Source organism: Schistocerca piceifrons, chromosome 1 (assembly GCF_021461385.2).
Source record: "Schistocerca piceifrons isolate TAMUIC-IGC-003096 chromosome 1, iqSchPice1.1, whole genome shotgun sequence".
Lineage (NCBI taxonomy): Eukaryota > Metazoa > Arthropoda > Insecta > Orthoptera > Acrididae > Schistocerca > Schistocerca piceifrons.
In genome coordinates, this window is record NC_060138.1 from 570,070,085 (window position 1) to 570,085,542 (window position 15,458).

The 15,458-nt window shown below is 49.4% G+C and overlaps 1 protein-coding gene across 2 annotated transcripts in view; it reads left to right on the top strand.

Annotated features, from left to right (window-relative positions):
- LOC124801529 (dipeptidyl peptidase 9) overlaps positions 1 to 15,458 on the top strand; it is a 216,518-nt gene that overhangs the window by 18,918 nt on the left and 182,142 nt on the right. For both annotated transcript variants that reach the window (XM_047263081.1, XM_047263080.1), the window contains one exon: positions 13,080 to 13,590. In XM_047263081.1, coding sequence (XP_047119037.1) covers positions 13,102 to 13,590 — 489 coding nt within the window. In that variant the 5' untranslated portion in view covers positions 13,080 to 13,101. The remainder of the gene's footprint in view (positions 1 to 13,079; positions 13,591 to 15,458) is intronic.

A 15,458-nucleotide genomic window follows, 5' to 3' on the forward strand; every position in this document is an offset into this window, starting at 1 on the left:
CAATTCTCCACAGCGGGATACGCCTTGCCACTGGTGCTTTCCGCACCAGCCCCGTGGACAGCGTACTAGTGGAGGCAGGTGTACCTCCCCTGCGGTTCCGACGCCAATGTTTGCTGGCCGCTTATGCTGCCCATGTTCTAAGCTCGCCCGGGCATCCAAATTATCGTCTCCTGTTCCCGCGATCGGTCGTCCATCTGCCAGATCGTCGGCCCCGGTCTGGTTGTACAATAGCGGTCCACGTCAAAGAGCTTCTCTCTGGGCTTCAGGTTTTCACTGTTCCACCTACTTTCCGGGCTACTTTGCATACACCCCCATGGTGTGTTCGTCGCCCTTGCCTTCGGCTGGATCTGGCACAGGGCCTGAAGGACTCAGTCCCTCCAGAGGCCTTCCGCCGCCGCTTTTATTCTATCCTGGCCACGTATCAGGGCTCTGGTATTGTCTACACTGACGGTTCGATGGTTGCTGGTCGTGTCGGGTACGCGCTCACTCTAGGGGACCGTTCCGAACAACGTTCCTTGCAGGATGGCTGCAGCGCTTACACTGCTGAATTGGTCGCCATCTTTCGTGCCCTAGAGTATATCCGCTCCTGCTCAGGTGAGTCCTTCGTTATCTGTAGCGATTCCCTGAGCGGTTTACGAGCTCTCGACCAGTGTTTCCCTCGTTCTCGTCTGGTGATGGCTATCCACGAGTCTCTGCATACTCTTGCCTGTTGCGGCCGCTCTGTGGTCTTTGTGTGGACCCCCGGTCATGTCGGTATCCCGGGTAACGAACATGTTGACCGCCTGGCGAAAGAGGCCACCAGCAGGCCATCTCTGGACCTTGGCCTCCCAGAGACTGATTTGCGGGCCGTCTTCCGCCGCAAAATCTTGGCGCTATGGGACGATGAATGGCGCGAACTGACAATGTCCAATAAACTCCGTGCTGTCAAGGAGACGACGGCTGTGTGGCGGTCATCCATGCGAGCCAACCGCAGGGACTCCGTCGTCCTTTGTCGGCTCCGCATTGGCCACTCCCGGCTAACACACAGTTATTTACTGCGCCGGGAGGACCCTCCTGTATGTCGCTGCGGGGCTGCTTTGACAGTGACCCACATTCTGTTGGCCTGCCCCCTTTTAGCTGTGGTCAGGCAGACATTTGCGCTGCCTGATACGCTCCCTGCCCTTTTAACAGACGACTCCACTCTGGCTGACTTAGTTTTACGTTTTCTTCGGGCAGGGGGATTTTATCATTTACTCTGAGTGTTTCTGTTTTATTTTCTCGTTTTGTGTTGATTCTGGCCTTTGGCCTATGATTTTACACTGATTTTTTAATGTGTTTCTAAGTGGTTGGCCTTTCCTTTTTTATGTCTATGGTCGGCCAACCACTGTCACACTCTGTGTGGTTTTAGTTTGTTTTGTCTTGTCTTTGTCTCAGTATCTCTTGTTCTGTATCGTCTGTGATCTCTTCTGTTCCTTGTTTTTATTCTCTGTGGGTGTTCTTTGTCTTTGGAAAAAGGGACCGATGACCATGGCAGTCTGGTCCCTTTACTCCCCCAAACCAACCAACAAACCTAACTGATTGGGTAAAAATCGTCGAAAAAATGAAACTAAGCCGAGAAATGACTTTAATTCCGTTCTATTATTTGGATAAGCACATCTGTTAATCGCATCCATCTTTTTAGGATTTGGTTTTATCCCTTCAGGAGTGATTATATGTCCAAGAAATTTCAATTGGTTATGAGCAAACTTGGATTTGCTCAAATTTACAGTAACTCCGTATTCCAAAAATTTCGCAAAAACTCTTCTTAATAAGTTCAAATGTTCCTCCCAAGTTTCAGAAGCAATTAGCAAATCATCCACATATAAAGTAACTTCATTCAAAAGGTCTCTGCCCAGTACGGTATCTAATGCCGACATGAAAACACCACCGCTTATTTTCAACCCAAATGGCATGACAGTAAACTGGTAACTTCGGCCCAGAAAAACGAATGCAGTATATTTTCTAGATTCTTTCGATATTCTAGTTTGCCAATATGAACTACGCGTATCCAAAGAAGTTAAGAAGCGGGCACCATAAAACTTTTGTACTAACTCTTCTAGGTTCTCCGGTCGCGTTTGTACAGGTATAATGATCTTATTGATCTCTCTGGCATCCAACACCAATCTGATGTCACCATTGGGTTTAATTACCACCACAAGAGGGTTACAATATTCAGAATCTGAGGGCTCAATAATACCCCATTCTAACATTTTATTGATTTCCTTTCTGACTACTTCTTTCTTTGTCCATGGGATAGAATAGGAAGTACGACAAAAGGGTTTATGTGCATACGTCTTTATATGGTATTCAAAGTCTTGTATTATACCCGGACGTTTACTAAAAATTGACTGATATGCTTCCAACAAGTAGTACAGTTCATCCCTTTGGATAACAGATAAATATTCTGATTCTAACACCTTTTCCTGCAATGACATTTTATCCATCATTTCTTCAGAACATTCAATAAGGCATATATCATACACATTTTCATCATCAATACTGACATATTTTACCATTAGATTCATACACAATTGATTTGGAATTACTCGGCCCTTTCTCAGGGTGGTTGTCAAAACATTACCATTGGAATTAAATATACATTCACCTTCCTCTAAATTAATGATTGCACCGGTCTCACATAAAAAATCCAAACCCCAGATACATGGTACTGTCATTTTAGAAACAACCAGGAATGTACTTTCTATTTGAGCCCCCTGTATTGTAACGTCAACACGTACCTGTTTCACAACTTTTTGCATTTTTGCGCTGAATGCGCCAGACACGGTACATCCTGTGATAGGAAAAGTGGGCATTTTTACCCCTCGGCGTATCTGTTTTAAACAGTCCATCGTCATGACACTAATAGTTGCTCCAGTATCAATATTTCAACATCAACATTATTTATACTTGTTGGAATTATTGCCTGTAAAATTTGTCCACATTTATTAGAAACTTCAGGTTTTTCTTCAATTAATTCATTCCTTATATCCTGATCATTATTGTACCTTAATACTCTCAGTTCAAATTGATGCCTGCCTTTCTTCTCCTTTCCAGTCATCCTAGGAAAGCATTTGGTGACTGGTATTAGTTTAATCTATCTCGTTGAGTCGTCGGTGGGGGTTCATGAACTTCCACAATCCGTACAGTATGATCCGAGTTATGGTATTCACCCCGTCGCACATTGGAGGCTCCTTCGCCCATTGGTATAACTCCTTGTGCTGGATGAGGACTCGAGGCATTTGTTCCATCCTGCCGATGAACATTATGCTTCGAATTATGTTCCCAAGGTCGAATGCAATTGGGTTCATCACTTGGGTACCTGTTACTCTTATTAATATCCCCCCTGCGGGTCCGGGGTAAGAATAGGCCTGAGGTATTCCTGCCTGTCGTACGAGGCGACTAAAAGGAGTTTCAACCGTTTCGGCCTTCCATGTGATGGTCCCCCTTGGGGTTTGACCTCCATTTTTCAAAATTCTACTGAAGTACGAGCCTTTTGGGGAAGGACACCTTACGTGGTGTACCACTGGTCCTAAGTGCACTAAGACCTTGGCACTCAGTATTGTACCAGCGTTGTAACCATACCCACTATTCCTCAAATTGGGCCTAAACGCCTGATGGGTTGTCCAAGTTACGCCCATAGTGCATCTCCATCTGCCCCAGCGATCATGATGGACTTTTCATGGCACCAGAAATCCAGCACGGTAGCCAGCCCGTTGTGGTGGGGTCGTCATGTACCCTCTAGGTTGTAGCCCCCTGACAACACAGGGATCGTACTGCCGATACCTGAGCTGCACACTCCCCACGTCGGCCAAGGAGTAGATGCCCGTCTCCTTGGGGCATCAGGACTCCCGGCAATGGTCATCCTGCCAGGTGGCCCTTGCTGCGGCTGGGTGGCGCCCGTGGGGAGAGCCCCTGATCGGAGTGCGTGGTATCGGGGCGGACGTTTCGCAGATGAAACGTCAACACGTATCAGGTCGCTCTGCGGCCGTGTCTTTCAAAAGAAAAGGTACCGTTTCTAGTCCTGGTTCTCCTGCCCTTTCCCCCTTGGCCACTCCATGGGAGGAGGGACAGGCCCGCTGGCTTGGGGCGCAGTACTTCCCCCGCTATTTGGTCTTTTCTCGAACCGATGGGGGGACATTCGCCACCTCCAAGCCCATGTTCTTTGTTCAGCACATTGAGGACATCTTCGGGGAAATCGAGGCTCTCAGCAAGATGCGTTCAGGGTCCGTTCTTATCAAGACCACCTCCACCACACAGTCGGCGGCGCTCCAGGCGTGCGACCGCCTAGGGGACATCCCAGTATCCATTGTCCCACATCTGGCACTAAATAGGACGCAGGGGGTTATTTTTGATCGTGACCTCCTGCTACAATCTGATGAGGAGCTCAGGGCCAACCTGGAGCGCCGAGACGTGCATTTCGTCCGGCGAGTCCAGCGCGGCCCCAAAGACCGTCGCATCGACACCGGGGCCTTTATCCTCGCCTTCGAGGGGGACGTTCTCCCGGAGAAGGTAAAGGTGATGTGTTACAGGTGTGACGCGCAACCGTACGTCCCGCCTCCTATGCGCTGTTTTAGGTGTTTGCGCTTTGGGCACATGTCGTCACGGTGTGAGGCTGAGCCCCTTTGTGGCGATTGTGGCCGTCCTCTTCGTGAGGAACATACATGCACCCCACCACCTCGGTGCATTAATTGTCCTGGCGTCCACTCGCCTCAATCCTCAGACTGCCCCGCCTATCAGAAGGAGAAGAAGATACAAGAAATCAGAACTTTGGATCGGCTCTCTTATTCTGAGGCCAGGAAGAAGTATGACCGCCTTCATCCCGTGCCCTTGACCACTTCGTTTGCCTCAGTTGTGTCCACTCCTTCCGCGGTATCCTCACCCCTATCCTGTCCCCCCTCCGCCTCCTCCGCCCATCAGGGGGCTCTGCCCCCGCCTCCCAAATCTCTCCCTTCCAAATCCTCCTCCCCTGTGGCCCCCACCCCCACTGCCCCAGGGGCCACCCTTCCTCCTCCTCCTCCCCCCCCCACGCCACCTGAGAAGCGATCCTCTTCTCAGGCGTCCATCAGGGAAACGTTCCGGACCCCAATTTCCGAAGTCCGGTGTTCCAAAACGGACCCCGCGCGTGAGGACCTTCTTCGGGTCCAGCCCACCATCCCTGTGCCTCCTCGGCCTTCCAAGAAGGCCTCCAAGAAGAAGTCTCTATCCCCCTCTCCACCCTGGCGCGTTTCGTCTGACGCTTCATCCGTGAGTCGCTGCTCCCGGCCGTCCTCAGTTTCGGCGGGACGCTCTGCTGCCAGGCGCTCCGCCGGCCTTTCGTCGGTAAATGATGCGGCCCCTTCTACACAACCAGGGACAGTGGCCGCAGCTGGCGACGAGTCGATGGAACCGGATCCGCCTCCCGTCGGTTGTAGCGTTGTTCCCTCGCAACCTGGCCCTCCGCGGCCGTCGAGGTGACCAGCTCTTCCCCCGTCTCGTTCCCCCAACTTTTTGACTAGCGATGGCGTTGTTTCATTGGAACATCAGAGGTATTCGATCTAATCAGGAGGAATTACAACTGCTCCTCCGCCTGCACTGTCCGCTCGTCCTTGGTCTCCAGGAAACCAAGTTGCGCCCGACTGACCGTATTGCCTTTACCCACTATACCTCGGAGCGGTATGACCTCACCCCTGTGGACGGTATCCCAGCTCATGGTGGGGTCATGTTGCTCGTTCGGGACGCTGTCTATTACCGTCCCATCCTATTGACCACCCCACTCCAAGCAATAGCTGTCCGCATTACTCTTTCTGCTTTTACTTTTTCAGTTTGTACCATCTACACTCCACCGTCATCTGCTGTTAGTCGAGCTGACATGATGCACCTGATCGTTCAGCTTCCCCCGCCGTTCTTATTGTTTGGCGACTTCAATGCCCATCATCCCCTTTGGGGCTCTCCTGCATCCTGTCAAAGAGGCTCACTCTTGGCGGATGTCTTCAACCATCTCAATCTTGTCTGCCTCAATACCGGCGCCCCGACTTTCCTCTCGGACTCTACTCATACCTACTCCCACTTGGACCTCTCGATCTGTTCTACCACTCTTGCCCGTCGGTTCGAGTGGTATGTCCTTTCTGACACCTATTCGAGCGACCACTTCCCCTGTGTCGTTCGTCTCCTGCACCACACCCCATCCCCACGTCCTTCGAGCTGGAACATACTGAAAGCTGACTGGGGACTTTACTCCTCCCTGGTGACCTTTCCGGACCACGATTTTCCCAGTTGTGACAGTCAGGTCGAATACCTCACGGCTGTTATCATCAATGCTGCCGAACGTTCCATTCCTCGTACTACTTCTTCTTCACGTCGCGTTTCCGTCCCCTGGTGGAACGAGGCTTGTAGGGACGCTATCCGTGCTCGCCGACGTACTTTACGCACCTTTCGCCGCCATCCTACATTGGCGAATTGTATTGAATACAAACGACTCCGAGCGTAATGCCGTAGAATCATCAAAGACAGCAAAAAAGCTTGTTGGGCCTCTTTCACCAGCTCCTTTAACAGTTTTACTCCCTCTTCCGTCGTTTGGGGTAGCCTGCGCCGGCTGTCGGGCATTAAGGCCCACTCCTCGGTACCTGGCCTGACCTGCGGTAATGAGGTGTGGCTGTCTCCAACCCCTTTGGCCGCTTTTTCGCGGAGGTTTCAAGCTCCGCCCATTACCACCCTGCCTTCCTTCCCAGGAAAGAGGCAGCAGAGGCTCGGCGACCTTCCTTCCACTCGCTGAATCTGGAAACTTATAATGCCCCCTTTACTATGCGGGAACTCGAACGTGCGCTTGCACTGTCCCGATCCTCTGCTCCGAGGCCAGATGCCATTCACGTTCAGATGCTGGCGCACCTTTCTCCGGCGGGCAAAAGCTTCCTTCTTCGTACCTACAATCGCGTCTGGATCGAAGGTCAAGTCCCCAGGCGTTGGCGTGACGCCGTTGTTGTTCCTATACCCAAACCCGGGAAGGATAGATACCTTCCTTCTAGTTACCGCCCCATTTCTCTTACAAGCTGTGTCTGTAAGGTGATGGAGCGCATGGTTAATGCTCGGTTAGTCTGGATTCTTGAATCTCGACGACTACTTACTAATGTTCAATGCGGCTTTCGTTGCCGCCGCTCCGCTGTTGACCACCTTGTGACCCTGTTGACATTCATCATGAACAACTTTTTGCGAAGGCGCCAAACGGTGGCCGTGTTGTTCGACTTGGGGAAGGCTTATGATACCTGTTGGAGAGGAGGTATCCTCTGCACTATGCACAGGTGGGGCCTACGTGGTTGCCTGCCCCTTTTTATTGATTCCTTTTTAACGGATCGAAAGTTTAGGGTACGTGTGGGTTCCGTATTGTCCGACGTCTTCCTCCAGGAGAACGGAGTGCCTCAGGGCTCTGTCTTGAGCGTAGCCCTTTTTGCCATCGCGATCAATCCGATTATGGATTGCATTCCACTTAATGTCTCAGGCTCTCTCTTTGTCGATGACTTCGCGATCTACTGCAGTGCCCAGCGAACATGCCTCCTGGAGCGCTGCCTTCAGCGTTGTCTAGACAGCCTCTACTGATGGAGCGTGGCAAATGGCTTCCGGTTCTCTGAAGATAAGACGGTTTGTATCAACTTTTGGCGATATAAAGCGTTCCTTCCGCCATCCTTACATCTCGGTCCCGTTGTTCTCCCATTCGTGGACACAACTAAGTTTCTAGGGCTCACGTTGGACAGGAAACTGTGTTGGTCTCCACATGTCTCTTATTTGGCGGCCCGTTGTACACGTTCCCTTAATGTCCTCAGAGTCCTTAGCGGTTCATCTTGGGGAGCGGATCGCACTGTCCTGCTTCGCTTGTATCGGTCCATAGTCCGATCGAAGCTGGATTATGGGAGCTTCGTCTACTCGTCCGCTTGGCCATCCCTCTTACGCCGGCTCAACTCCATCCACCATCGGGGGATACGTCTTGCGACCGGAGCCTTCTACACTAGTCCTGTCGAGAGTCTTTATGCTGAAGCTGCAGAGTTACCATTGACCTACCGGCACGACGTACTGCTGTGTCGGTATGCCTGCCGGCTGTTGTCTATGCCCGACCACCCCTCTTACCAGTCCTTCTTCGCCGATTCTCTCGACCGTCAGTACGGGTTGTGTGTGTCTGCCCTGCTGCCCCCCGGTGTCCGCTTCCGTCGCATGCTTCGACAATTGGATTTTGCCCTCCCTACCACCTTCAGAGAGGGTGAGAGCCCGACACCACCTTGGCTCCAGGCTCCGGTTCATATTTATCTCGACCTCAGCTCACTCCCGAAGGAGGGTACTCCGGCTGCAGTGTATTGCTCACGGTTTGTCGAACTTCGTGCTCGCCTTGCCGGTCACACCTTTATTTACACCGATGGCTCCAAAACTGACGATGGTGTCGGCTGTGCCTTTGTCGTCGGGGCCGCCACCTTTAAATACCGGCTCCTCGACCAATGTTCCAGCTTTACGGCCGAGCTTTTTGCTCTCCATCAGGCCGTTCAGTATGCCTGCCGCCACCGCCATTCATCGTACGTACTCTGCTCTGACTCACTCAGCGCTCTTCAGAGCCTTGGAGCTCCCTATCCGGTCCATCCCTTGATTCAACGGATACAGCAGTCCCTCCATTCTTTCGCTGATAATAGTCGTTCTGTCAGCTTTCTGTGGGTTCCCGGACATGTGGGAGTGCCTGGGAATGAGGCTGCGGATGCTGCGGCCAAGGCTGCAGTTCTCCTGCCTCGGCCAGCCTCCCATTGTGTCCCGTCATCTGACGTTCGTGGGGATGTATGTAAGAGGCTTGTGTCGTTGTGGTGGGATGCTTGGTCATCCCTCCAAGGAAACAAGCTCCGGGCAGTAAAACTGCTTCCAACTGTATGGACAACATCCTCCCGACCATCTCGGCGCGAGGAGGTCCTTCTGACCAGGTTGCGGATTGGGCATTGCCGGTTTAGCCACCGCTACCTGCTCTCCGGTGACCCAGCCCCGCAGTGCCCTTGTGGTCAGGCATTAACAGTGCGCCATGTTTTATTGTCGTGTCCCCGTTTTAGTCAATTTCGTGTTGTCCTGTCCCTGCCATCTACTTTACCGGATGTTTTAGCTGATGACGCTCGAGCAGCTGCTCGTATTCTGCGTTTTATAACTTTAACTGGCTTGTCCAAAGGCATTTAACCTTTTTACTTATTTTATCTGCATCTTTGTCAGGTCCTTCTGGTGTCCCCCCATCCCCTTGAGTTGTAACAGATTCCATGTGCTCTAACAACAGTGACTGGGCGCTAATGACCTCAGCAGTTGAGCGCCCTTAAACCCAACCAAAAAAAAAAAAAAAAAAAACTCTTATTAATATCACTACTATGCACATTCGCGTCACCATATCGAGGTTTACCTCTAGCACAGTAAGTATCTCTTCTAGATTTATTATAATCATTGTTTTTATTGCAACCATAGGATGAAGATTGTCCACGCCCCTGTGATGCGGGTTTGACCTGGTTTTCGGTATTATTATTATCATACGTTAAATTATTATTATAATTATTCGTATTACTATGAGCGTGAGTCGACATTTGAGTACTACTCATTTGTCTTGCGTCTTCCATAATCATATCTATAGAGTCAATCACCGACAAGAATTGTTCTACGTCGTGGTCAGGAACATTTATTAACTTTTCACGTATATTTATGGGCAACCTTCCCTTCAAAATTCTGATCACTTCCTTGTGAGAAATTGGATCACTCCAATAACGTGTCTTATTTATGTACTTTCCAAAATACTGCCTTAAAGTACTCCTTTTACTGTTAAAATACTCAGGTTGGTAAACCTCTTTTCTTAATTTCTCTTGTTTACTCGACGACCAGTATTTAGCCAAAAAAAGTTGTTCAAACTCAGCGCAAGTATGGCAACTTTCACTTACTTCGGCGGCCCATAATGCGGCTTCTCCGGTAATTTTGGATACTATAAATTGAAGTCGGTCGTGTTCTGACCAGCTACGCGGGAAAAATTCTTTTGAAATTATTGATAAAGATTTTTGGATGCAGGTTGTTCTTTTCAGTGGAGAATGTTGGGAATTGTCTACTTTTAAAAATGCTGTTCTCCACCTTTAAAGAAGACAAATATCCTCGCTGACCAAAAGAATCATCATCTTTACCAACTGAATCATCAACTTCCCAATGCAAATTTTCACCACAATTGTACTTCGTATTATCACATGTTCGGTTGTTTTTCGACCTATTCTCCGAACGTTCGTCCTCTGTCGACAAATTTTGTGATGACTTTCGTTCTAACTCCGCCAATTTGTGACTGGTTTCCTTTTGCCATTTAGGTAACTCATCAACTATTTTGTCTTTTATTTTCTGAAATTCGCTAGTGAAGAGCTTAATTAATTCATCATTTCTACTTAGGTGCTCATTGATATTTTCATTTGGCTGGGATCCAATAGTAGTCTTAACCTTGTCTACAATTTCATTTCCTTTTATTTCTATCCATTCAGATAGATCTTCGTCAAGTCTTTTAGTTTGATCTACTAAATACTTGTCAATCCCCTTACGAGCATCAGACTCAAACTCGACTATTTGTTTCGAAAGCTCTTCTATCTGTGCACTAGCATTGAAACAGCTGCTTTCACAACGAGTTATGCATTTTTGATGACTCTGGACTGTGCACCCGCACATAAAAATATATCTTGTTAACCAGTTACTTGAATTCACTGAAACTTTCCAATTCTTAGGTACTTTATTTGACAATGAGCTAATTGCATGAAGCAGCTGAATGATCTCTGTTTTCCTCATGGTGCGTGGACTGCACAGTTCCGAGATTTTACAAAGTGCTGATTTTATCCCATTTTGACTTGGATGTGTTGCAGATTGGTCAGCAGCACCATTCCTACTGAGGTTGCAGGACTCTTTTCGCCACACTGGCATGTGGTTGGCAACGGGGGCCTTCCATACGAGGCCTGTTGACATCCTCCTGCCTGAAGCAGGTGTCCCACTACTGTGTGTCAGATGACAGCAGCTTCTGGCAAGTTACACAGTCACAATTTGTCAGATGTCCACCCATCCATGTCACCCAACTCTGTTCCACAACCAACAGTTCAGACTGTTTGCGCATTGTCCAAAACTGGGTAGACCAGCTGGGATTTCACTTGATGTTCCACTGAAGGACCTCCAACAGCCTCCGTTAGTCTGTGTTCATAGAGCTACCTCTTGACACCCCCTCCTCCCTCCCTCCACCCATGGTTTGGTGGGCTGTACCATGTCCTGTGATATGCATGGACCTCTTCTGTGGTGCCAAGATTGATGCTGCTCCTACCTTTCAGCAACTCCTATTTCTTTCAATCCTCCACAATTATTCTAATTTGGTATGCATCTTCACAAACGGATAGAAAGTCAATGAAAAGGTGTGTTACACTTTTGCACATGGAAGGGGTCATGAGAAGCCTTCCGTGGTGAGTGCCTGCAGGTTATACACTGCAGAGTTGGTTGCCATCTCTCAGGTTTTGCAGTATGTCAAATCCCAGGTCATGACAAACTGTCTGATCTGTAGTAATTCCAGGAGTTGCTTAAACAGCATAACCCTATGCTACCCCAAAAATCTTTTGGTAACTAACATCCAGGACCAACTGGCTGACCTCTACAGCTCTGGAAAGACAGTGACCTTCATCTGGACACCAAGCCACATAGGCATTCCAGGAAATGAACTTGCTGATTGTCTAGCTAAAGATGCAACTACAGGAATCAGCTTGACGTTGGGGTACTGGGCACAGGTTCACAATTACAGCTTCGTCGCAATATTTTGAGGCCCTGGGAATTGGTGTGGCATACATCTTTCCAGGCCTCTCGGGAAGATGCCATTGTGTTGTGCCGACTACACATCAGCCACACGAGACACACACATGAGATCCTTCTGCATTCAGGATAATTCTCCTCACGGCAGCTGCGGTAGTCTACTGATGATAGCGCATGTTCTTGTTGAGTGCACCCAACTGGCCCATCTGGGGCACACACTCTGCTTGCCTACCTCAGATGCTTGCAGATGACGTGACAGCTCTTACCGAATTGTTGCATTTCTTAAGGGAAAGTGGATTTTACTCTAACATAAAATACTCCTCCAGTTCCATTGTTATTAGGGGTCGTTGTAGGGGGCGGGGGGGGGGGGGGGTGACGAGAGCCTCCCCCTGTGACTTCAAAGTGACTGCAGGTTATTCTTCCCCTCCCCCCTCCTTGTTTTGCCTTTAGACCCTCTTGTGCAAGACACTGCCTGGATGATCTCTCTTTTCTTTTAAATATAGTGTTAAAACTACTGTCACGCCCTTTTAAACTCTTTAACGTATTTATATAGTTTGAGCAGCTAAATCCCCATGTTTTTGCTTGTTACCTTTTTACATGTTTCCCTCATGAGGGGCTGATGACCCAGTAGTCTAGTCCCTTTAAACACACAACCACATTAGTTCTCTTAAAGTTCCAGGTGAAGGAACATTTGTGTCAGAAAGCTCAAGGTCTTAAAAATGTTATACCGTTATTAATTATTTTATGTGATTTTTACATAATTTATAAGAAAATTAGTTTTAAATTTTTTTCTAATATCTGTACCAGTCCAGTATGATAATATATGCTCTAAAATCTCATAATATTGTAATGTTGTAACTATATTTATCATTAGTTAGGAATGACTTATTAAATCACTCTCTAAACAATTGAAAGTCCAGGTCGGATCTTCAATTGTGAAAAGGATAGATTGCTGGTCACCATAAAGATGTCACTTTGAATTACAGATAGGCACAATGAAAAGACTGTTACGCTTTTGGCCAAAACCTGCATCACAAACAGAAACACATTCTCTTTCACACAAGCGAGCACACCTCACACACATGACAGCTATCTCTGGCTGTATAGGTCAGACTGTAGTTGTGCCTCTCTGCAACTCAGCGTGTCATCTTTATGGTGAGTACCAATCCATCCTTTCCATAACTGTTAAAACCCCTGTTTGCTTTATATGGAGACAACTATTAATGTGTGAAAATGTTACTGAATAAGTTGATGAATGTGATGTTCCTTTTCAATCTTCTTAGGGTGCTGTCAGAAAACTGGAGGATGTCAAGCAGTGGAGCTGGAGATTTGGATGTACTGGAGACAGCTGGTAACACAGTTAGGTCAGGTCCACCTAGATCATGGGCTCGGCTGCGGACTGTAGTGCACGAACTGAGACGACAACTTTCGTCACTTTCAACTGCAGTACCATCACAGATCTCATTCAGGCCTTTACCAGACGGCCGTACTCGGATATACTTTCTGGGTACACCAAAGCGTGGTTGGGAGACAGCGCTGCTCTATGCTGATGCTGGTCCTGGCCCTGGTCCTCCTCCGGGCCCTTATGCTTTGCCCTGGCAGCACGCTGTTGAAGGCGGCTTTCCCAGGGGTATAGCAACAGGAGCAGGCCGCTCGCGTGAGGAGCAGCTGTTGTGGGAGCGGCGCAGGCTTGCTTCATTTGGTGTAGCATCGTACGAATTGCACCCTGCCTCTGGGAAGATCATTTTTCCTGCTGGTGGTAGCCTCTTCCAGTGTTTGGACACTGGTTTCTCGGTAAGCCTCTCAGTGAAATATTTTTGCCAGCTTTCAGTCCTTTGTATACAAACATTGTTTCATGCCTTATTGTTAATGCTTCCTTATGATGCCCCCCTGCGGGTTCGGGGGTAAGAATCGGCCCGCGGTATTCCTGCCTGTCGTAAGAGGCGACTAAAAGGAGTCTCCAACGTTTTGGCCTTATGTGATGGTCCCCTGTCGGGTTTGACCTCCATATCTCAAAATTTTTCCGAAGAGCGAGCCGATTGGGGAAGGGCACCTTACTTGGTGCATTGTGTCCATCTTGCGTTGAGAACTTTCGCCAGCTTTTTCGTCGTTGCGTTGCAGTCCTGCCCGCTCTCCATCTCATGGGCATGGATACGCTCCTGCGTGCACTTTCTGCCAAGCGATGTGCAGGGCCACTTTCTGCACTGACGGCGACCATGGACCACATGTCACCTAACATCCAGCACGGTAGCCAGTCCATTGTGGTGGGGCCGCCATGTACCCTCTTGGTTGTAGCCCCCTGACAACACAGGGATCGTTCTACTGATGCCTGCGCCGTTAACTCCCCACGTATGCCAAGGAGTAGATGCCCATCTCCCTGGGGCATCGGGACTCCCGGCAATGGCCATCCTGCCAGGTGGCCTTTGCTGTGGCTGGGTGGCGCCCGTGGGGAGGGCCCTTGGTCGGAGTAGGTGGCATCAGGGTGGATGACACGCAATGAAGCGTGGCACATCTTCTCTTGCTGGTGGCCAGCCACCAGCAGTCTCTAAGCGTTCGAGGGCCCATTTTAAAGGTAACGTTTATGACCCCAAATCGTTCCCCTCCCTCGCCACACCATGGGAGGAACGAAAGGCTATGAATGAGAGCGACAGGTATTCGCCCCGGTATCTCATCTGTACCAGAGCTGACGGGGAATCGTTTGTGTTTGTGAAGCCTCAGTTCTTTGTCGAACATTTAGAGGACAAGTTCGGGGAGGTGGAGGGCTTGTCCAAGATGCGGTCAGGGTCAGTCTTAATAAAAACGGCATCCTCTGCCCAGTCACGAGCCTTGCTCGCTTGTACGAAGTTGGGGGATGTTTCTGTTACTATCACCCCCCATAAAAGCTTAAATATGGTCCAGGGAATTATTTTTCACCGCGATCTCCTTTTACAGTCCGATGACGAGCTGCGCGCCAACTTAGAGCGATGAGGTGTACATTTCGTCCGGCGTGTTCATCGGGGTCCGAGGGAGAATCAGGTAGCTACCGGTGCCTTCATCTTGGCCTTCGAAGGTGATATCGTACCAGAGAAGGTCAAGGTGATGATCTACCGGTGTGACGTCAAACCCTATATCCCTCCCCCGATGCGGTGCTTTAAGTGCTGGAAGTTCGGTCACATGTCCTCTCGCTGTACTTCTAGCCTCACATGTCGAGATTGTGGACGCCCATCTCATCCCGATACTCCATGTGCTCCGCCTCCCGTCTGCAACTGTGGAGAGCCTCATTCCCCTTGCTCGCCGGACTGCAGTGTCTTACAGAAAGAACGCAAAATCATGGAATATAAGACCCTGGACCGACTGACTTACACTGAGGCTAAGCGGAAAATCATGGAATATAAGACCCTGGACCGACTGACTTACACTGAGGCTAAGCGGAAATTTGAACAGCTACATCCCGTGCGCATGATGTCATCTTATGCCTCCACTGTCACTCCTGCTCCAGCTCCTTCAGCTGCAAGTTATACAGTCAGCTCTCAGAATCAGAGGACCTCCCCTGTCCCCTTGACAATGGGGGCCCCTTCTCTCGCTGTTGCTCCCACACCATCTACCTTGGGAGCAGCACCCACTAAACCATCGGGGACACCAGTCCCCACTTCTAAGCCGGAGAAGCGTAAGTCTTCTTCGGC